This window comes from Strix aluco, chromosome 4, assembly GCF_031877795.1.
Source record: "Strix aluco isolate bStrAlu1 chromosome 4, bStrAlu1.hap1, whole genome shotgun sequence".
Taxonomy (NCBI): domain Eukaryota; kingdom Metazoa; phylum Chordata; class Aves; order Strigiformes; family Strigidae; genus Strix; species Strix aluco.
This window is the reverse complement of record NC_133934.1, coordinates 31,767,009-31,787,460: the sequence shown is the minus strand read 5'-3', so window position 1 is coordinate 31,787,460 and position 20,452 is coordinate 31,767,009. Positions and strand designations below refer to the sequence as shown.

The 20,452-nt window shown below is 38.7% G+C and overlaps 2 protein-coding genes across 6 annotated transcripts in view; one reads left to right on the top strand and one right to left on the bottom strand.

Annotated features, from left to right (window-relative positions):
* The window catches only part of PAICS (phosphoribosylaminoimidazole carboxylase and phosphoribosylaminoimidazolesuccinocarboxamide synthase), a 41,570-nt gene extending 35,086 nt beyond the window's left edge, over positions 1-6,484 (bottom strand). For 2 of the 3 annotated variants that reach the window (XM_074822613.1, XM_074822614.1), the window contains exons 1-2: positions 6,082-6,484; positions 1,189-1,275 (exon numbers count right to left, since the gene is read on the bottom strand). In XM_074822613.1, coding sequence (XP_074678714.1) covers positions 1,189-1,275; positions 6,082-6,469 — 475 coding nt within the window. In that variant the 5' untranslated portion in view covers positions 6,470-6,484. The remainder of the gene's footprint in view (positions 1-1,188; positions 1,276-6,081) is intronic. The other variant, XM_074822615.1, reaches the window with a different exon arrangement.
* The window catches only part of PPAT (phosphoribosyl pyrophosphate amidotransferase), a 49,210-nt gene that overhangs the window by 25,018 nt on the left and 3,740 nt on the right, over positions 1-20,452 (top strand). For all 3 annotated transcript variants that reach the window (XM_074822616.1, XM_074822617.1, XM_074822618.1), the window contains exons 2-10: positions 8,671-8,737; positions 12,174-12,380; positions 13,768-13,880; positions 14,001-14,146; positions 15,368-15,440; positions 17,275-17,426; positions 18,679-18,806; positions 19,105-19,326; positions 20,064-20,184. In XM_074822616.1, the coding sequence (XP_074678717.1) occupies positions 8,671-8,737; positions 12,174-12,380; positions 13,768-13,880; positions 14,001-14,146; positions 15,368-15,440; positions 17,275-17,426; positions 18,679-18,806; positions 19,105-19,326; positions 20,064-20,184 (1,229 nt within the window). The remainder of the gene's footprint in view (positions 1-8,670; positions 8,738-12,173; positions 12,381-13,767; positions 13,881-14,000; positions 14,147-15,367; positions 15,441-17,274; positions 17,427-18,678; positions 18,807-19,104; positions 19,327-20,063; positions 20,185-20,452) is intronic.

Genomic DNA, 20,452 nt, shown 5'->3' with positions numbered 1-20,452 from the left:
TTTTTCTTTCAGTGGTGTCTGAAATAGTGCCTGAAATCTAAAGACTAAGAGAGGCACTAGAGGAAGACATTTTAGTATATAGTACATACTTGGGAGCCCATGCAATTGAAGTTATTTTGCTGGCTTTGTAGGAAGCAGGTTTCTCATAACTGAAGACTTTTTAGCAGGCCAAATTAATCTGCTTGGCAGTGTGTTGCAAGAAATTTGATTCAGATACTTACTGCAAGAAAAGTTTTGTTCATATATATGTGCATATAATTCCATGTGAGATTCTTGTCTCTTCTTTAATTTCTTGTTAGGCTGGGCAAGAGGGGTGTAGTGTGTAATGTAAAAGCTGTAGGTTTAGCTGGAGCCTTGTTTTCTCCCTGAATACGACACCTTGGCGATTCTGCAGTGAAAGTTGTTGTAACTGGACTGGGATGTATGCTAGAGCATAGAGGGTTTGTGAAAAATTGAAAAAGCACATAGGAAATTCAGGACAGCATGGAATCAGTTCATCAGCTGCCTAATTCTGCCTAAAATGTGTTCGGGTTTCTCCATTCCCGTTAGCAGCCCCTTGAAGGGGCTCACACCTAGGATCTTCTTCCTGTTTCTGGCTTGCCAGATTTGTGCCTTTGCTCTGTAATAACTTCCCTGAGCAAAACTACTAATAGTAGGACAGTTTCCAGATGAGATGTTTTATGGCGGGTTGGACTAAAGCACTGCTGACCACCCCTTGCTTGGAGAGAGGATACAGTTGCTTTGATGACCACTGCAAATCTGGATTGCTCAGGGGACAGGTCTGACCTCTTCATCTCCTGGCTCAGGCCATTCACTCATGCTGCTTTAAGCAGAAATTACATGACTTAGAGAAAATCCAAAAGTTGACATGGATATCACACACTACCATTTTGCATATTTTCCACTAGCATTTAAAAAAAGTAATGTTGTTTATATCATTACGCTATAGCATGGCATGCGTTTTGAATGTGAACAGTGGTCATGCAGGTGTTACATCATATACAGTGCTATCTAGTGATGCATGAGACTGCTGAGTGCTAAATCTGGGAAGGAGATGGTGCAAAAGTGTGGCTACTTTAAAGCTATGTTGATCAAAAACAGAAGGACAGTGTATTTAAGCTACCAGAAAGTGCTCTGACAGCCATGCTGCTTTTTAGTTACTGATCTCTCTGCACCATCATACTATACCTAGTTGAACTGGTCTGACATGGGACATAAAAAGTAGTGGATCTCCTGGAGCATCCTCATCATCTTCTAAAGAAACTGATATTTCACCTGGGAAGGAAAGAGTTTTTAGATGAAAAATAGGTATGGACTAAATTAGCTCAAATTAGTTTAAGTGAAAATGTCCATACACAATGAGAAGATTATTAACTTTGTAATCTCCACACTTAATTTGTATTTAAATTACATTTTAAATTAATTTGGCCTGTCCCCATAGGGGGACATGAGTTATAAGAGGTAAATTAAATTATTTTGTGTCTTGCATATGAAGCCGCTTTGAAATGTATTTTAAAATGCTTGTAGAAACCGACTTGATTCTAGTGACTTCTATGCTTTTCTAACTCCATATTTGGGGTGGATAGCACATTAAAATTATAATTTGAAAGCAGGTAATGAAAAGTAAGAGATGTACAAATATAAGTGGACTTAGCACATGGATTCAGATAACCACAATTCATTTATGCAACAACAACAAAAAAATGCCAAGAATAATATTTATTGAAGAGTATGAAGAAAACAAGAATGTTCTGCAAAGAGTTTTGGAAATCTATGGAATTTGTTAATGGCATAGGGAAAGCAGGAAAGTATTGACTAGACAACAGACATATTTGTAGCTGACAGGATTCAGTCTAGATTTTCACAGTATAGCATTCCTACATTTGTTTAAAAAGCAGTATTATAGCGATTCCTATGTAAGTTTAGAAAGCAGCATGTCAGGTTCTGAATCAGCTAAATTTTCACAGAGGACAGACTTTTAAGTTGTTCTGTGGTAACACACCGTATTCAACACACCATGTTGACAGGATTTTTGAAATGTTGATTCACTGTACGGGGAGTTGAGCTACTGTCAGCTCCAGCCAGGCAGGTCACACAGATCAAAGCTACCTGTTCAAAGGAACTGCGGTAGTTCGTCACAAGGAACAGTAATGAGGTGCGGCTAGGATGCAACCTGGTATCCCTGACGTCGGTGAAACTGAAAACGGGATTAATTTGAAAACATTATCCTAAATCCTCCTGACTTTCAGCAAGGCTCAGAATGACTCATAGATGCAGTGGCCTGATCTCAGCTGCTCCCAGCTGCCCACCTTGCTTCTACCCGCTGCGGGCTGGCCCACGAGGGAAAGGGGGGCTCAGGCCTCCACCTCTAGTGCCAGGACTGGCGTTTTATGTCTTTAAGAGCTGCAAAGCAAACTGCGGAGAGGGGAAATAAATTCTCTCTTGGAAGGCTGCTGAGTGTGCCAAGGGTACTAGGATGAACAAGTTTAATTACATTGTATTATTAAAGAGAAACTATTTATTATTTTAAGTAAGTAAGAACAGTCACCACAAAAAGATGTTAGAACATTTGATGGGGGGGAGACCATCTGATGAGTAAAAAAGTTACTCAGTAACAGTATTGCACACATAAAAAATAAAGATGTATATAAAATACTTGTCAATAACATGTTTAATGTTAAAGTCCAGACATCGAAAAACTGTATGAGTGGCATTTTCAAGTCCCCATTTCTGAAAGGTCTTTTTACATTTCTAGTAGTTGTCTGAGTTTTATACATATGATAATATTCTCATTGCTGATGCGCTTCTGCTCAGACTTAATTTTTCTGCATTTGCTGTGGTGAAGGGCAAAGAAAGTGGCCAGTGAGTTAATATTTAAACACAGAATAAAATATAAAAGAGCATAAGGAACTTAACATGAACTACTAGGTTTACTTTTGTAAATCAAGTACTCAATTTATTGATACTTGATTTATTTTGAAACAATCAAAACTAGTGAACAAAATGGGAAGGTCATTCATTTAAACTAATGAATGACACCATTTTTTGTAGAGCACCATCAATCACTACATGGATTTTCTTGGTTGTTGATTACTGGGATAATACAGAAATTAAATTTTAAGAGAAGTGAACATATTGAGTTGTATTTTTTTTAATGATGATTTAAGCTGTGGCTCTGTGTTTGCCTCTGAAAACATGTATTTTGGGAGAACAACATGAACACCACTGGCTGGCACTGCTGTATGTGCTTATGCAAAAAGTGTCATCTTTCCATGAACGAACTGGGAATTTGTGTGTGTGTTGCTACCAAGTTTGTCCGGAGACACCTCTCTCTTAGATTTGATTGTGATTTTCAGTAGTCATTTCTTCAATTTCACTTTCAGAAGAAAACTGATTTTAAAATATATGAAAAAAACCCTCAGGGAAACACTATAGAAATACCATCCATTCCCATAAAAGGGGTCTCTCTTTCTTCCTTTCCCTTCCCCTCCCCAACAGTCTCCTAGTGGATGAGATAATCAAGCAAATTAAACACAAAGACATGCTTTGTAGCTTTACAGTAAGGATGGGTATGAATATTTAGAATGAGGCTAAGCAGAATGGTAAAAATACAGTAATTTCTTGGGGAGCATGCCCTGTCCCTTGTCGTGCTTTTTAAACAAATTAGTATAGCTACTAGGTTCTTCAAATAAAGATGTGCATGGTGGACAGTATTATTTGGCATAGGTTTTAGTTTGTTGATAGCATTTTGTTCTTGCTACTCAAGTCACAAGCCTAGATAGACATCCTTGGTTCACAGAATCACAGAATTGTCTAGGTTGGAAAAGACCTCGAAGATCATCCAGTCCAACCATTGACCTCCAGCTCTGTCAAAATAAGGCTCCTCAGCCTCCTTTTAAAGAGGGAAGGGACCATTTTCCTGTCCTCTCCTGTAACACTCAGTGGTTGAAAGGGAGAAGCCCAGGAGGGGACCTGCAGGGATGCAAATAATGTGGATACCCAGATTAAAGCAGTCCCCTTCCTCCCGCAGGCTGCAGGGGACCAGGCAGGTTGGCTGCTGGGGCAGGGGCAGTGGGCTGCCTTGGCCTGGACGGGGAATTACGTGTCCTTCGGTGGGAGCCACACCATCAGGTCTGCCCCCACAGAAGAACTCGTGAGCATCAGCTGCAGCCCCCACAGGTGCCACGGTAGCCTACAAGTGCCCTCCAAAGTACTGTGCTGGGCAGACACCGCAACTCTTGACTGCAGTGGGGAAAGGACTGGGCCTCCAGTGCAGCGGCTGGACTTGTATTCTTAAATGAAGACAGTTGATATTCTCACAGCTGCTCTCTCTCTGCCCCCTGTTAGGGATGTATGCATTCTGCATAGCTGCGGGACACATTTCTATCTTACTCTGTTTTCTTTGTGGCTGAATTAAGGTTGTGAAAATGTTTGCATTTAAATTCTTACCATTAGCATTGCATTATTACAGCTAGTTGCATTTAATTTTTCTTTATCCATAAAACTCGTTTGGTTTTTTTTTAAAGGAGTAACAGAAATGTTTGTGCGTTTAAGAGATGTATTTAATTATATCACCTTTAAAACCAGGCTGTCCTAATGCTTCAAAATGAGGTGTGTCTCACCCTGGGGTAATTTTTTTTAATATATATTCTAGTTTGGGATTCACAACTGAAATTAACCTTTTCTGATTTAAACTTGCTAGAGGTCTAAGGCAGACGAGAATTAAAACTAACAGTTGGTGCAAACTGCATCAAAACACAGAGGGTAATCTAAGGGCAGATCCTCAAATGAAGGACACTATCTTAGTTTCATGTGGTCTTCAGAAGTGTAACAGCTTGTATTAGCCTCAGTTCTGCAAGTTTAAAAATAAAAATGGATTGCAATACACAGTGCAGAGAGCACATGTTAAAATATTATAAAATTGCCATTTTAACTTAAAGTGACTGTGACAGATTAGAGGCTCTCTGCTAGCGATGACAATTTAAGGTCAAGCTTTTCATTAAGGTAAACAATGACAAGAAAAATGGCAATTTCTCTTCCTCAGACCTGTAAAACAGCTTTGTAGAGAGAGATGTGGAAGGGTACAAGTGCAAGCTAGATGTTCAGCTCCTTTCTGTGCCTTTGGCAATCTCCTGATACTAATGGTTTTTATTTTCTTAAAAGATTCACAATCTTAATTAATGTAAATTGCCACATACTGGGGGAACAAATGGCTAAGCTTTTCATTTCTCTTTTTAGCCATCTTATTTTGGTACTTATAACTATTATTGGGGCTTATGCTTCAGTGACATTTAGGATGTGACAAGGAGATTTGAGTGATGTCAAATAGCAGATTGACCCTAATGAAATGTTAAGAACAGCTTAAATGCATATGTAGAAAGGGTTGAATAAAACAAGAGATGCAAATAATTTGGTGAAAAACCCCTTCAGAATAAAAGCAGTTATATTCATTTGGTTTGCCTCAGAATAGTCTGGTAAACATGATTTTTTACTTATTACATTAAAATTTTAATGAGAACTTATTAAACATCCCTCTGTTTCTCAAACATTTAAGTTGAATTGCTTACAAAATAATTTACCTTTAGTATTCATACCTAAATTTTCAGTTACAGAGAAATAAGACTAAAAATCCTAAATTTCACTTGTATCACAAATAATGATTTTTTTTTTAAAATCATGACAGTTTCAACCTTTACTTTTATCTTTAAGTTTGCATCTGAATTGGAGCTTACAAAACCTGCTTTGAAAGTACTGCAAATGAATGTCAGAGGGAAAGAAAACAGCTTTTCTTAATCTAACATTTCAACCCTGTGCAGGAGCCTTGACACCAGCGAGTACTCACCGAGGCTGCAATACAAGCAGTTAGCATAATTTTGCTAGAATTACGCTGTATTTACAGACTTCGACACTGGTGGGTGCTAACATTTTATTCCCCTGCGCGAGGAGTGCATCAAGTCAGTTCTAACAGTGCTGCTGGGGCTGCGCAACCTCCGCTTTGGCTCGAGCAAACTCGGGCTTCGGGTTTGTTCCCTTTGGTTTTTAAGCGAAGAGAGAAAAATAGAAGCAAAAACAGTTTTTTACCTTGCGTGCTCTCTGTTGTGGGGCTTGTGTTCAGCTGCGTCTCAGTCGCAGAACACCTGCCGTTTTCTTCTGCTGCTAATTGTGTGACAGGTTCATATCGCAATATGGCATCCAGATCATGGAAAAACTTCATGGTTTTAGTGACATCCCCAGAGTTGTGGGCATATTTAACCGTTCTGTATTCATACTTCAGGTTTTTATACTTTGCACGGCACTGTTTCCAATCCCTGCAAACTCCTAACTCCTGCAACCTTTTAGCAATGTAGATAAATATTCCTTTATTCCTCAGGGTGCCGTGGAGTTGCTTTCTGATATTTTTTTCTGACCAGACGCTTAACAAGGCTTTAACCTCCTCCTCAGTCCAATGCTTCCCTGCTCCACTCTCCATGTTGAAAGTGACCTGGAAATGATTCACTATTTCTAGCCAAGATTTTGTTTCCTAGGAAACCAGACGGCTGGTTGTCAGTAAGCTCCGCCGAGATGAAAGGATCTAGTTTTACTGGCTCAAGCTGCCTGAGGGGAGTAACTTGAGAAACTGCCAAATAAGCAGGCTCGGTATTAGAGGCCGGCGAATAAAGCAGCTCTGGCGGGAGCGGGGCCGGGGGGCGGGGGGCTCGGCGGGGAGGCCGGGCCGGGCCGGGCCGATTTAACCCTTCTCGGGGAAAAGGGCTTCACTTACGAGCACGGTGGTGTAACGAGAGAGAGTAAAGAAAGAGTCGCGCTGGCGTGATCCTTTAAACAACACCCAACACGAACACCCTGCCCTCCCTCGTTCTTGCCTGCCCTTCGCTGGGTGGGCACGGCGGCAGCTGCTGTCTGCCGTGGGGCTGGGTGCCGTGGGGCTGGGCCCGCCAAACGGGCCGCAAGTTTTCAGTAGGCGACGTGACAGTTTACCTGGATAGGATCATCCTGCTTTCCATTCGCTTGTCCGTATAGTACTTGGTTTTGATTGATGGCCATATATACACATTTGTAACTCTAATATTCATTGGTTATTAGTGATGTTTAATGAAAAGCTTGCATACTTAAAAATCTCACTAAATTGATAACATTGGATAAGCTTTGTGGCAATGAAATTGAGCTTCCTTTTCTTTCATTAGTGCTACATGAAAGATGTCATCCAACGACTTGCAGAGGCCTTTCCTTCAGGATGTTTGCTTCCCTCTTTCCCGCTATTGATTTTGTTGATGTTTAAAGGGACAGTGTCAGTATTTAAATGGAAATTGTAATATTAACATTTGAATTTCAAGTGGCTGAATGCCGTATATATCAGCCCTTACGTTTTACTACCAGTCTCTGTGTTTATAGATGGGACATCTTCCCGAGTTAAATTAAATGCGTTTAAGAATGTCCTCATCTATGATTTTTCTCTTTAAGATCTGGGTCAGTCACGGGGTAAATTTGTTCAGATATGCATGAAGTTTATTTTGGATGGTTTTCGGTAAACAAATGTTCTTTAGTATTTTGCTTTACGTGCCACTGGGGTTAGTGACCAATAAAGGGATTTTATGAATTGGAGAAAATTTGTAATGAGCATGGTCAGTTGTAGATTAAAATCCACTCTGTAGATTTTTTTGTGCCCAATTTTATTGTTGCTTATACTAAATAATTCCAGTTACTTCAGTTGAGTTAAATCAGTCTAAATCATCTTAGCATCTTCGTCTAATAGTCTAAAAGTATTCTAAGTGTTTTCTTTTTTAAGAAAAACATTTTTGCTTTTCAGTCATTATTATATGTGAGAGCATAACAGGAGTTTACCAGCCCCCCAGAGTCCCTATGAGCGTTACAGGCATGGTGGGTGTATGGCAGGGTTTTTGTTAGAGGTAACACTCAGCCTTATTCCAGGAAGCTTTTAAAGGAAGATGAAGCAGCCTGCAGTGTTACCCACAAAAAATCTGCAAAATCTGCAAAAAGTCTGCAAAAGCCACCTTTTTAATGGATAGGGGCAGAATCACAAACCCCGGGCAGCAGAGCAGGACTTGTTTTGCCTGAGTTCAGCAGCTGTGATGCCCGATACTAGTTTTATGTGCTCAAACGCTTTATCAGAGGGTCCATATACCTTTTAAGAGTGTAAATGCTAGCTTGACTGCTGAAGTGCGAGAATGCAAAAGCTTCTGCTTAGGCGATTGGCAGAAGAGACAATGGACAATGCATTCCCTTAGGCAAAAAAATCAGTTTCTTAACACTCCTCCCCAAACCAAAGCAGAAATAGAATAGTGCTGTAGAGCCTACTACTACAGCCTAGACTATCACTGCAAAGTGGCTTTTCAGATTAAGCATCTGCTGTTATTTTATGCCCACACTGAAATAGGACTGCAGTAAGAGCCTGAGCCAGTGCTTATTAGTGGAAAGATTCCCACTGAATTCAGTGGGCTTAGGCACAAACCTTATGTGACTGTTTTGAAATAAAGCATAACATGGGCAAGAAACCAGTTTTGATTACAAGCCTGTAAAATAGAACAACAAATAAGCGTACTTTAAAATTTCATGTTGTAAAGAACAGATGAAAAACCACCAATCCGTTGTATGTTAAAGCATTTCATATTCTAAGCATTTCAGTGCTTTATATTAATTATATTTTGTCCATAGGGGCCAGGAGAGTGCTGGAATTGTGACAAGTGATGGAGAGTCATCCCAGGCATTCAAAGTGCACAAGGTAAAATGTAAATGAATGTTTTGTACATGCCTAGCTGAGATGCATGAAAGTTCGTTTCAGCTAGGAAACAAAATAATTAGAGGGAAAGTAACATGTTTTGATGGACTGTTTTGGTTTTGTCAGGGATAATATCTAATTCTGTTACTTGTGCAATTTCTGTTGTAAGTGCCTGTTTAAACAAATATGCCAGTGTTACCCTGTTGGATGTATCCATACGCACAGTGGCAGACCCACAGAAGTATCCAGATCAGGCTATTGATGTCACAAAAACTACTTACCAAAGTCACCCCACAGCTAAGGTGTTAATTCTGGAGCACCGATGCAACCTGAGATCAGGAGAAAAGAAGTACGGTTACAGGCTGTGCACAAGCAAATGGATGACTAATTCTTGCTTAGTGAGACTCAAGGAAGTGGCAGCTACTTTACCCATAGGTAAAAATAAACAGAATAAAAGGCTGAATGGAAGCCTGAGAAGGTCACACAGTCTTTCTTGAGCTAAGAGAATCCCAGGGGATGTTAAAAGACATAAAATGGCCGTAGCCTTGAAAGTGTTAAGCCAAGAAAATACCTGCATGGTCTGGTGATATTTCTCTCATCTTGTATTGAATAGTGATCAGGAAAAAAGTCATCATCAGTCTATTCCATCCTGGAAGAGCAGAGAAATAAAGAAGAACAGGAAGGAAAGAAATAAGGAAGAGCGGGAGATAAAACTACATTAGCAAAATAACCATGGGACAATTCTTGATGCGTGCTCACTGACCACAATCAGAAAGCAGTTTATCTTCATGTTCAGAGGTCTCTGAGGAAGATTAATTAAGCTGTTCAAATGAGTCCAGGAATGAGAACTGCTTTGCTGCAGCAGCATGTATATCTATGCATGACTGCTTAATGTCTCACACAAGATCTCCTCTCATCAAGCATCATGTTTGTCGCCTCTTCAGGCATTTCCCCCCTCCTATCTGTTACTTACAGTCTGATTCACACACACACACTTTTAAATGCAGCTTTTCTCAACTTCAGCACCATGTTATCTGTTCTTCATCCCTGCTCCTGCTTGGGTTTCAGCTTTCCTTAAGATTTACAGGAATTCCAGCTTCCTTTAAAGTGGGCTGCTGTATCTATCCTGTAGTAAAAAGAATTTCCCAGAATGAACTTTCAGCAGGTGATATCATAATTTGTAGTGTTTCCATGTTACTGAGCTCAATACTTAGCAGTCATGCTAAGAATTTAATTGACTATCTCGTCATATTGGCTTTGATATTTTAAGAGTTGCAGAGCATGTGATAGTTTCTTTTATCCTTGAAATACATTTCAGAGCTACAGCACTTTTAAAATCTGTAATAACCACAGTGTAATAGCAAGCCTGTGGAGTACAATTTATGTGACTTGTTTACTCCTGGAAGTGGTGCTAGTATAACAAACTGTTACACTGGTGAAAATAATATTTAGGACTCTGACTTGTAAACTAGCCCATAAACAAGTCAGAAGCTAAGATGCTACTGTATCCATTTGTCCTCCAGACTCTGGTTGACTCTTCTTCATAGCAGAGACAACAGGATGGAAAAGGTGCCTGCTTCTCACTGCATTGATTTACTACCCAATGCTTCCATGCAAACTCACCTTTGCCAACCGTTGAAGGCAATACATATATTAGAGTACGAACACCTAAGGCATGGGTATGTGTTCCTGTCTGATTGTTGCCAGCCTTTGACCACATATCAGTAGCCCTTGACAAAGGCTATTAGTCCTTCGTTTTAAACTCTCCCAGAAAGACTTGACCAGATTTGTCTGTCAGAAGCTTTCAGCTAGATTTGTATAACAAAACGTAGTTCTATTAGCTCAGGATGTGGAAAAACTTCAATCTCTTTTATAGACATAGCAATGCCAGTAGGAGAAAGACTTTGTCTGAATGTTTTGGATATGCAGAAAAATACATTAAAGTAGCTATTCATCAGACTATTATCATGTTCTGGCATGTACCAAACCTTGCATAATACAGACATAAGATTGTCTTCATTGGGAACTTTTTATAGTGGGTGTAATTCACATTTGCCATCCCACACCAGCGCAATCTAAATCAGAGGAAACTGCTATTAAAAGAATATGTACTTGTCTAACCAAATCTAGTTTAAAACAATGTCACTTGTTTAAGCTATTGCAATGCTTAACCTGGCCACATCCATTAGTACTGGACCTGTGAACTGGCAGATCTCCTGTTAGGATAAAGTTGGCCTAAGTAAAGTAAGAGTTCATGGTTGCATTTTTGTACATATAGAAACACATGACACAGACTCTAGACCACCTTTATGTCATCTGTGAGACAACAGATGATAATTGATCTGGCATAAAGTTTGCTGAACAATTAAAGCAAACTTATACCAGTTTGACAGTCTGAGGCAGTAATTTTTTAATGTGATAGTAAGTATCCTAAATCCACATGTGCAACCACAGCCTCTTGGTATTCTGACTCTATAGCAGTCACAGCAGAAAATACCCTAAAGCTGAGCTTTCTTTAAGCTTTTCTGATTGAGCTCTGAAAACTGTTCAACCAATTTTCATCCTTCTTGTCACAGCCCCCTCTCTTGTACCTACAGCACAGGTTATGAACCATTCACAGCTTCAGAGCTCTCCTGTGTGTCTTTGAAAGTGCTAGAGGAGTGTTATCATGTGTGCTATCGTGTATATCACAATTACCATGTGTGATAGGGAAACTGAGCATAGAAGGATGTAAATATTTTCCACAGGCAGCGGCAGAAGCAGGAGTTTGTAGGAGGGCCTGGAATCCAGTCTTAATTTCTACTCTGTGCAGTGTTTTCAGACTATTCTTGCTGCTAAATTTTCTCTACATAGTGCTTATTGCCAAAAGAAGCTCCTGACAGCTGACTAAAAAGTTTTCATGCATTTCTGCTTTAGATAGAAGGCAACTTGGCTATATGAAAAGTTTGTTTTAAGTAAACAATAAATCCTCTTGAAAAAAGCTTTGCTTCTGTCATTGGCCAGAATGACAGTAGAATCTAATAAACATTATCATGGACCCAGTACAAAAATAAATCCAATATAGAGGTATTCTCTACATAGAATTTCCTTCTCACAACTTTTTTCTTCTCGCCTGTCTTCTGGCAGTCTTTTTTCTGATGCTTTTAAACAACATAACAGTTTGGTAGTGTCTTTCAGAAGATGTATTTTTAGTCAGGGAATAGATTGTTCCGTGAAAATCCTCAGCATGGAAATGTATATTGCTTTATTTTAGAAAAAGAGTAATGGGATCTGATATATCACCATGACATCTACTCAGCTTCTTCCCATGTCTTTCAGGTTATTTGCCTTTCTCTTAAACTTGCCTGCATTAATACTGTACCAAAACCAAACATGAAAAATGAGGAAATTGCCAGGAAAACTAAAACAAACAGAACTTTTTTTTCTTTTTCTCCCAAAGGGAATGGGTCTTATAAATCATGTCTTCAACGCAGACAGCCTGAAGAAGCTGTACGTTTCAAACCTCGGTATTGGGCACACAAGGTACTCCACCTCAGGAATTTCTGAGCTGCAGAACTGCCAGCCTTTTGTGGTAGAGACTCTTCATGGAAAGATCGCTGTGGCACACAATGGGGAGCTAACAAACGCTGTACGACTCAGGAGAAAGGTTAGTATCTCCTTTGGGAGGCTCTGGCATCGTTTCTGAGTATGAGGCAACAACGAGCAGTAAGTTTGCTCTGACTTTTCCTTAATATCAAACTGCTTGGGGTAGTGAAAGAGCCCTATAATCAAAATAGATCATTTGGGGGGAAAAAAGTCTTGGGGAGGGGGGGCATTTGTAACTGTCACGGGATAATTCATGAATCATCTAGACTGATGGTCACATTCCTATTGATCAAGTGAGAAAACTAACTCAGCCACAACAAAAGGTAGCTTTGATTGAAACTCTGCTCCTTTTTGGTGGCTGATAGAAGGAGCAAATGATATGCTTTGAGTTAGGAGAGTCATAATAAGGTGAGGTAATTTTAATATGAAATGTCTGGTATGGAATATTATATTTGTATTTGGAATATTTGTATTTCTGTCTTGCAAAATTAATCATGAGCACTGTCAGGACATAAACCAACAAATGCCAGATTTTATAGTGTCTTTGTCTAGAAGGATATGTGTGAAAGAACCAAATTAAAATTTAGCAGATGATTCATTGCGAAATCTCTTCTATGATACATTCCATTCAAAAACGAGAGGACATACTCTTGCATTGAAGCAAGGCAAATGTATGGCACACCCAAAAGAACGTAGCCTCTCTTTAATCAGAGCCACAAGTGTATGAATGGATGGGAGAAAAAAACAGTGGTGAGGAAATGTAGATGGAGAATGCAGAATCAGAGTTACATGAGATGTAAAATGATTTCTAAAGATAAAAATTAAGAACTGTAATGCATACAGCATTGAATGGGTTGTAGTAGTTGGCTAGATACATTGCAGATTCTCTTGTCCATTAGAAGCATAAATATGCCAAGACAGAACAATTTGACTGACCAGATCTAGAAAACTTTTAAGTTGTGGGATTTCAATTTTTTAATCCCACTCTGCTTCCCTTCACACCTCTTTTTTTTGTTGTTGTTGCTTTATGCCCAGACCATCATTCTGCCTTGATATCTCTTTCTATAACTGCTACAGGTAATTTCATATTTTCCCTTGTATATTTTACTTGTCTTCACAGAACAAGCAGAAGCACAAAGTTGATTAAATGGCCCAATCATGAATTTATGCCCTTAATATTGGTGGTATTAATTTTGCTTGCACATGGAGCAAAGAAATGAGATGCAAAGGGAGAAATGTAGTACCAGGCATAGATGATTGTACCAGCTCTTTTCACATATTTGGTTTGTTGGAAGAAATCTGATGTTATTATGATCTGATCACCTGAAGCACTGATGTTTTAAAACATCTGTTCACTGGACAAAGGTGGTGTTAGGTTAAAATGTGAGCAGTGCTATATGGGATTTTTTTTTTAATGTTGGTAACACTTTTGTTTTGTGTCTTAAAAGCTTATGCGGCATGGTGTAGGACTGTCGACCAGTTCTGACAGTGAACTGATCACCCAGCTGCTGGCTTTCACACCTCCTCTAGAAAATGATGATACAGCCGACTGGGTAGCAAGGTGAGGAGGATGGGTTTCAGAATCAAGAACAGCAATCTAATCTCAGCATGATAACGCGGCTGTAAATTCATACAGCTGTTTGTGTGACACACAATTATGTTCACCTATGTCTCGTTTCAGAATAAAAAATTTAATGAATGAAACTCCAACTTCATATTCATTGCTAATTATGCATAAAGACATAATCTATGCAGTACGTGATCCGTATGGGAATCGCCCACTCTGCATTGGTCGCCTTATTCCAGTAGGGGACATGAATGGAAAAGGTAAACCATACATATATATTCATATACATATACATATATATGTGTATATATTGTTTGTGCCTGAAATCACTGATTAATTAAAGCTACACTTACTGAGGTGTAAGTAGGAATATGTGATGCAAAAGTCAGTTTTGAAAATTCAAACCAAAAAAAATACTAGAAAGGAAAAAATGTTTTCTAGGAAATCTGCAAACATCTTTTCTGCTCCCAGCAAAAGGGAATCCTAGTTGCCTGATGGCAGTGTCAGAAGTAGGCAGCCCAACTGTAATAGAATATTCTGTGCAAATTTAATTTGACATCTCATCACCTAAACAGGAAAGCAGGGTTGAACAGACGGGTTGAGGTTGGGAGCTACCTCTGGAGGTCATCTGGTCCAAATCCCCTGCTCAGGCAGGGCCACCCAGAGCTAGTTGGTCAGGACTATGTCCAGTCCAGAAACAAGTCTTGTTTCTTCCTTTCTCCTGTACTAAAGTGGCCGAAAAGTGCTGGATTACTGGCAGTGTATTTCTAAATTCCAAGCACTCCCAGTCACATGTAATATGGTAATGAAACGTTATACAGTCAATTTATGGGAACAATTCTTTGTGTTCCTGTTTAGCCTGCAAGTCAATGTTTTCCATGAAGTGAGACTAAAATCTGTTCATCTGTACAAAAATAAAATAATTCAAAGGCAAAGTAGTAAATGCTTCTGTATCTTCACAAAACTTGGTAATTTTAACCACAAGAAAAATTATCAATATTTTTTAAAGCATACAACCATTCCTACCCTATGTTACACAACTCAATCTTTCCTGTGCCTGTCTCTGAAAACTATCAACACATTTAGCATAGGAAAAGTAAGGAGTTTCTTGTGTGAACAAAAGCAATTATGTATATCTAAAGTCAATGAACTAGAATTGGAAAAAATTGAAAGAGTGCAGAGATAACAAAGGTAGTTACCTGAATTGTCTCTCTTCATGAACTGTGAATATGATGCTGTTACTTCCACTTCTGCCTAGAACAGGTTTATGATGTTTACATTGTTTGGGGTTTTTTTATATACTATTACATAAACTTTGGAATGCTATACCTTTTGGTTAGAAATTGCAAGAGTCTTTAATTGTGCACTTGGCAAACTAAACCATAGCAAGCCAGATGCTGCAGCAGAAATGCAGTTGGGGGGGTGGGGTGTGTGTAATGGTAACAAGAATTGTGGACTCCAACTGAAATCTTTCATTTCAGGAAAAGATAACAGTGAAACAGAAGGATGGGTAGTCTCTTCTGAGTCCTGTAGCTTTTTGTCTATCGGTGCAGAGTAAGTGCCCTGATTCTCACTTTATCTGAAAGCTCTCCTCAGGCAGGGATTAAACATTAAACCTCAAATTGCCAAATATAATCTGTGACAACATGAAAGACATCAAGGATTAGTTTGTTGGGCTGTTTGAAGGGGTTTTTTTTGCTAGTCCTGTTTTTTGCCAGTTTATTTTCTTGAAAAGATTAATGTAAAACAAGAATTATGTGTTCAGAAAGTAACAGTAAAGATGACTTTGCTGTTGTAAAGTAAATGCCTCTTATATGTTGAATTAAACTTGGTTATTCATATAACTTGTTAATTTCAGCATCGTTTGTGGCAGAATCGTTGTAATGCTACAGAAGGGTTACATTGGTAGCTCACAGGCTGGACTAACCTGAGCTGTAGTATATGCTGTCTGACGAGCCAGCCTCCTTGTTTGAAAAAAATGATAGGCGCCTGAAACTTATTTTCATGTGTGCAAACACCTAGCAGAGCAAAAACATGAGATGGCATTCATGTTACCTCTCTAGCTAAGATCCTCTGAAAAGACAGGGGTGATATTTTCTCTGGACGAAAATAGAAGGGTAAGAGGCTCCTTGGGAGACCCCAAATTGATTTTTAGACATTTGGAGTGTAAGGCAATTGTGAACTAGAACATAATTAAAGTAAGAAAGATTATAAGGAAGCATATTTAATTTCCTAATTGGATGTTATTAAAATGTGTATTTGGGGACCAGACTAATAAGTAAATTTGAATCCTCTTCAAATACAAAACTGAAAAATTGCATGAAGAACACAACTACTGAATAAAAAGAAATGTAAAGCAAAATCAGAAAGCAGTGCGACTGCACTTCAGAGATCTTTTATTCCATTCTGCAGTGTTTTATTGTAGGTGTGGTGTTCTGTGTTCTGTTGCTGTAACTCCTACCCTGTCTCTGTAGGAACTATTAGCTGTTGGTAACAGGGGCTTTCTTGAGACATTTTATTCTACAAATGGATAAGAGTAACCATTTTCTGAAACTTTAAAATCTCTGTTAAGAGAAGCTTACCATGTAGGACCATCACTGAAGCCTGTGGGTTTTTAGAAAAGCAATTCTGTCTAAACTTCTGCTGTAGCCAGTGCTGCTGTCTGCTAATGCTAGTTTCTGACCAGTGAACAATCACAGATTTGCTCACCTCTGATTTATATCTCCAAAATATTTCAGTATTTTGAGGTAGATTTAGATTGACATCGTTAGAATAGCCACCTGAGGACTCACTATAGGATCTAGAAAAATGTTTAATAAGTTTAAACATTGTAACATAATAAACCTAATACTATTCTATATTTCTTCAGATATGAGAATTGGAATGTACATTTCCAGTCAGCTTTATGACATTCAGTGCTAGCTGCCTGTTACAAGTAGACAGATATTTCTCTAGATATTGGCTTGTGGGGCAGGATATTTTTTAGCTACCATCTTTATTCTTGATTATGTTTTTTATATTGCATTATAATGTTTATTAGCATTCATAGAAAAATCCTCTAGTATTGATCCAGGACTAAATTATTAAAATATATTTAATCTCAATTAAGCTTGTACTAGACTGAGTACTGTACATCTCACATGTAGGAAGATTACCATAATTCTCTGTATTAATTTACTGCTTTTGGGTATTCAGACTGTTTTAAGTAAGGGTCACTTGTCTTTGTATGTTGGTCTTAAAACACTCCAGGTCAAATCCTAAGATAGAAGGAAGTTGTCGTATTGGGATGTTCAAAAGCATTTCTTCCTGGCAGTTGAATCTTGTTTATATTTCAAAACTATCACCCAGGTTCAGGACATTTCTAAATGCTATGTATTGCTCTTTCAAGGTACTATCGTGAGGTCCTTCCTGGAGAGATTGTGAAAATATCCAGATATGATGTCCAGACACTGGATGTTGTACCAAGACCTGAAGGAGATCCGTCAGCATTCTGCATCTTTGAATATGTTTATTTTGCAAGACCAGACAGTATTTTTGAAGGTAAGAAGATGTAATGTACAAAGCTCCTCCCTAAATAGTGGGAGATGTTATCCTGGAGAATAATGACTCTGGAAAGGATCTGGGATCACAGTAGGGTACCACTGAATGTGAGCTTGCAGAGCAGCATTGAGACAGAATGGGTTGGCACAGTTCTTCAGGAGATAAAACTCTCCAGGGGGACCATGTAACATCACCTTCCTGTTCCTGGCTGTGCATATGGCCTCAGTCAAGCTGCCTGTGTAGTCCTGTGGAAGGGATGAAAAGAGCCACAAACATGATTAAGGTAGAGGAAATATCCCTTAAAAGTGAGACACTTAAGAAAGGAACTTTACTGGTTCTTGGAAAACCTTTTAAAAATTAGACTTATGAAATAGGGTCTGCAAAACAAGTTTATTTTGGCCTTTGTTTTTTCAAGAAAGGGTTATTTCAGAAAGATGCTTTCAATATAACTTGTAATTCTATGCATTATCTAAGTACTCAGGGTTGTCAGTCTAATGCTTTTATTATTAATTCAGTAGAAGCCCTCAAAATTTGTCTCAGTGATAAAGTATTGGCCAGGACTGTCATACCTAACAAACAAGCTCTTTGCTTTCTATGGCCATGCCATCTGTTGATCCAGTACAGTTCCCTACCCTTATAAAACCAGTTTCACCCCACATCCCTTTTTTTCCATGATCCTCTTACCCTTCAATATCCTCACTTCCTATATTACTTAGTACTGCTGCTGTACCCTCTGCTGTGCCTCATCTCATCACACTACCTCCAGTTCCCTCCCATGTTGCAAATTTTTTAGGACCTTTAAAGCTTCTGAGGCCTCTTATCCCCTTGCTAAATTTGAGGTGAATTTTGCCAACTGATTCAAAGTTAATGAGCGGGCAGAAGCAGATTGCACAAACATTGTCTGCTAGAGAAAACAGCCTAAAAATAGAATATGCACACAGGCACAGAACAGGCAGGCATAATTTCTACTTCTTTCCACCTGTAAATAGATCTTGTAACATCCACAGGACCTTTAGTTACCTGATTAGGGCAAACTGGGTTTTAATTCTCTGTGTCATGATATGAATGTGAATGTTAGAATATGACATTATGGAAGGAATCAAAAAATGACCTTATGTGAGTGACTGCTTAGTAGCTCTGGAGCTTTTCTCACTGACTTCTGTGCCTCCAACTTGCCACAGAAATTTGTACATCAAACTGAGAGGAAATCAGAATTATGCATACCAGGAAAAACACTTCTTGCTGTTCTTAGGTCAGATGGTGTATTCAGTCAGGAGAAGATGCGGGCAGCAGCTTGCTATTGAAGCACCCGTGGAAGCAGACCTGGTCAGCACTGTTCCAGAGTCTGCAACCCCAGCAGCTCTTGGTTATGCTCAAAAGGTATATGTTAACTTGCCTTTTTTTTTTTCCAAGCATATTTACATGTATCTGTTTTTGTAATGGAGTGTAATGGTATGGGTCATGAGAGTTATGTGTTGATAAAGCTTTATATCTTGATACACCAGGTACTCCTATTGAGTCATCTGCACTTGTTTTTTCTGTATTATTCTACTATATTGTTTCAAAGTTTTTTGGTTACTGTGAAGTCATACTAAGTTCTAAGGTTGCTTTATAAAAACAGTAACAGAAGAACTAGTTCTTTCGATATTAATTCTGTTTAACTGTCTCCTGTTTACAGTGCGGACTACCATATGTTGAAGTACTCTGTAAAAATCGATATGTAGGAAGAACGTTTATCCAGCCAAATATGAGGTTACGACAACTTGGAGTTGCAAAGAAGTTTGGCGTTCTGTCTGATAATTTTAAAGGCAAGCGAGTTGTTATCATTGATGATTCAATTGTGAGGGGCAATACCATTTCACCCATAATAAAACTACTGAGAGAATCAGGAGCCAAAGAGGTAAGATAATTTTCAGTCAGTACAATACAGATGTAAATAGAAGGTTGATGGGAGGGTTTTGCCTTCATTTGTACTGTACATTGTTTGCTTATTTAAAAGGACAAGTGTGCAAAAAAACAATGGCTAGTGCATGTTTATTGTGAAGATAGGTTAAGAAGTTTCTTTTGTATGACTAATCTTTGGGTGGTTAAGGGGAGAGGAACAGGTCTTCATTTACAAAGCACTACCTGGCAAATAGAGAATGGGAAACAGATTAGTTAAGGTCAAAAAAGTCAAGCACTGGTGTGGTATTCTGATGTATATGTGACTTGTGGTACTGCATTAAGTACAACCGCATACTGCAGTAAATACCACGTGCCTTAAGTCACTAGAGCACAATTTTTTTAGTTGATTAAGATTTTTTAATTAAAATGGAGTGTGCAAGTCTGTCACTGGAGCAAAAATGTTCTAATTAATATTTGACTTTGTAAACTGAAATATGTGCATCAAGGATAGAACACAAAATCGGGATGGAACCTTTTAATAATAACATTGGGAAATACTGTAAATAAAACTGTCTCCTGCTGTGTTGGTGTCTGAAAAAAACTTTATCTTACTTTTAACCCTTCCATGACTTCTGGGCAGTAGTGTGTTCTGTTCTTCATGATTATTTGGCAGAACTGGGACTTTGCTATTGTGTTATGATCTGCTGACCTTCACCTTATAACAGTCTGTTTTGAAACTGTATTTTTATTCAGGTGCACATCCGTGTGGCTTCACCTCCCATAAGATTTCCTTGTTACATGGGAATAAACATTCCAACAAAAGAAGAACTCATTGCCAACAGACCTGAATTTCATGATCTTGCAAACTACATAGGTAAATGCTACTCTTTTTTTTGAGAGAGAGTTTTCACCTGTAGGTATTTTATTGCCTACATCAAAATAAAGCACAACACATCAAGGCAACAGTGGCAAAACTGACTGAAAAATTGTAAGGGTGATACACTGAATCTCTGCATTTTCAGTACCCTATGGATCAAACCAATTTAGCTACACACCTTTTTTTAAAACGGTGAATTATACTTCTCCAAACAATAGAGAGCATTAGAATAATTGCATAATCATAAGTTACAAATAAGGTGTGA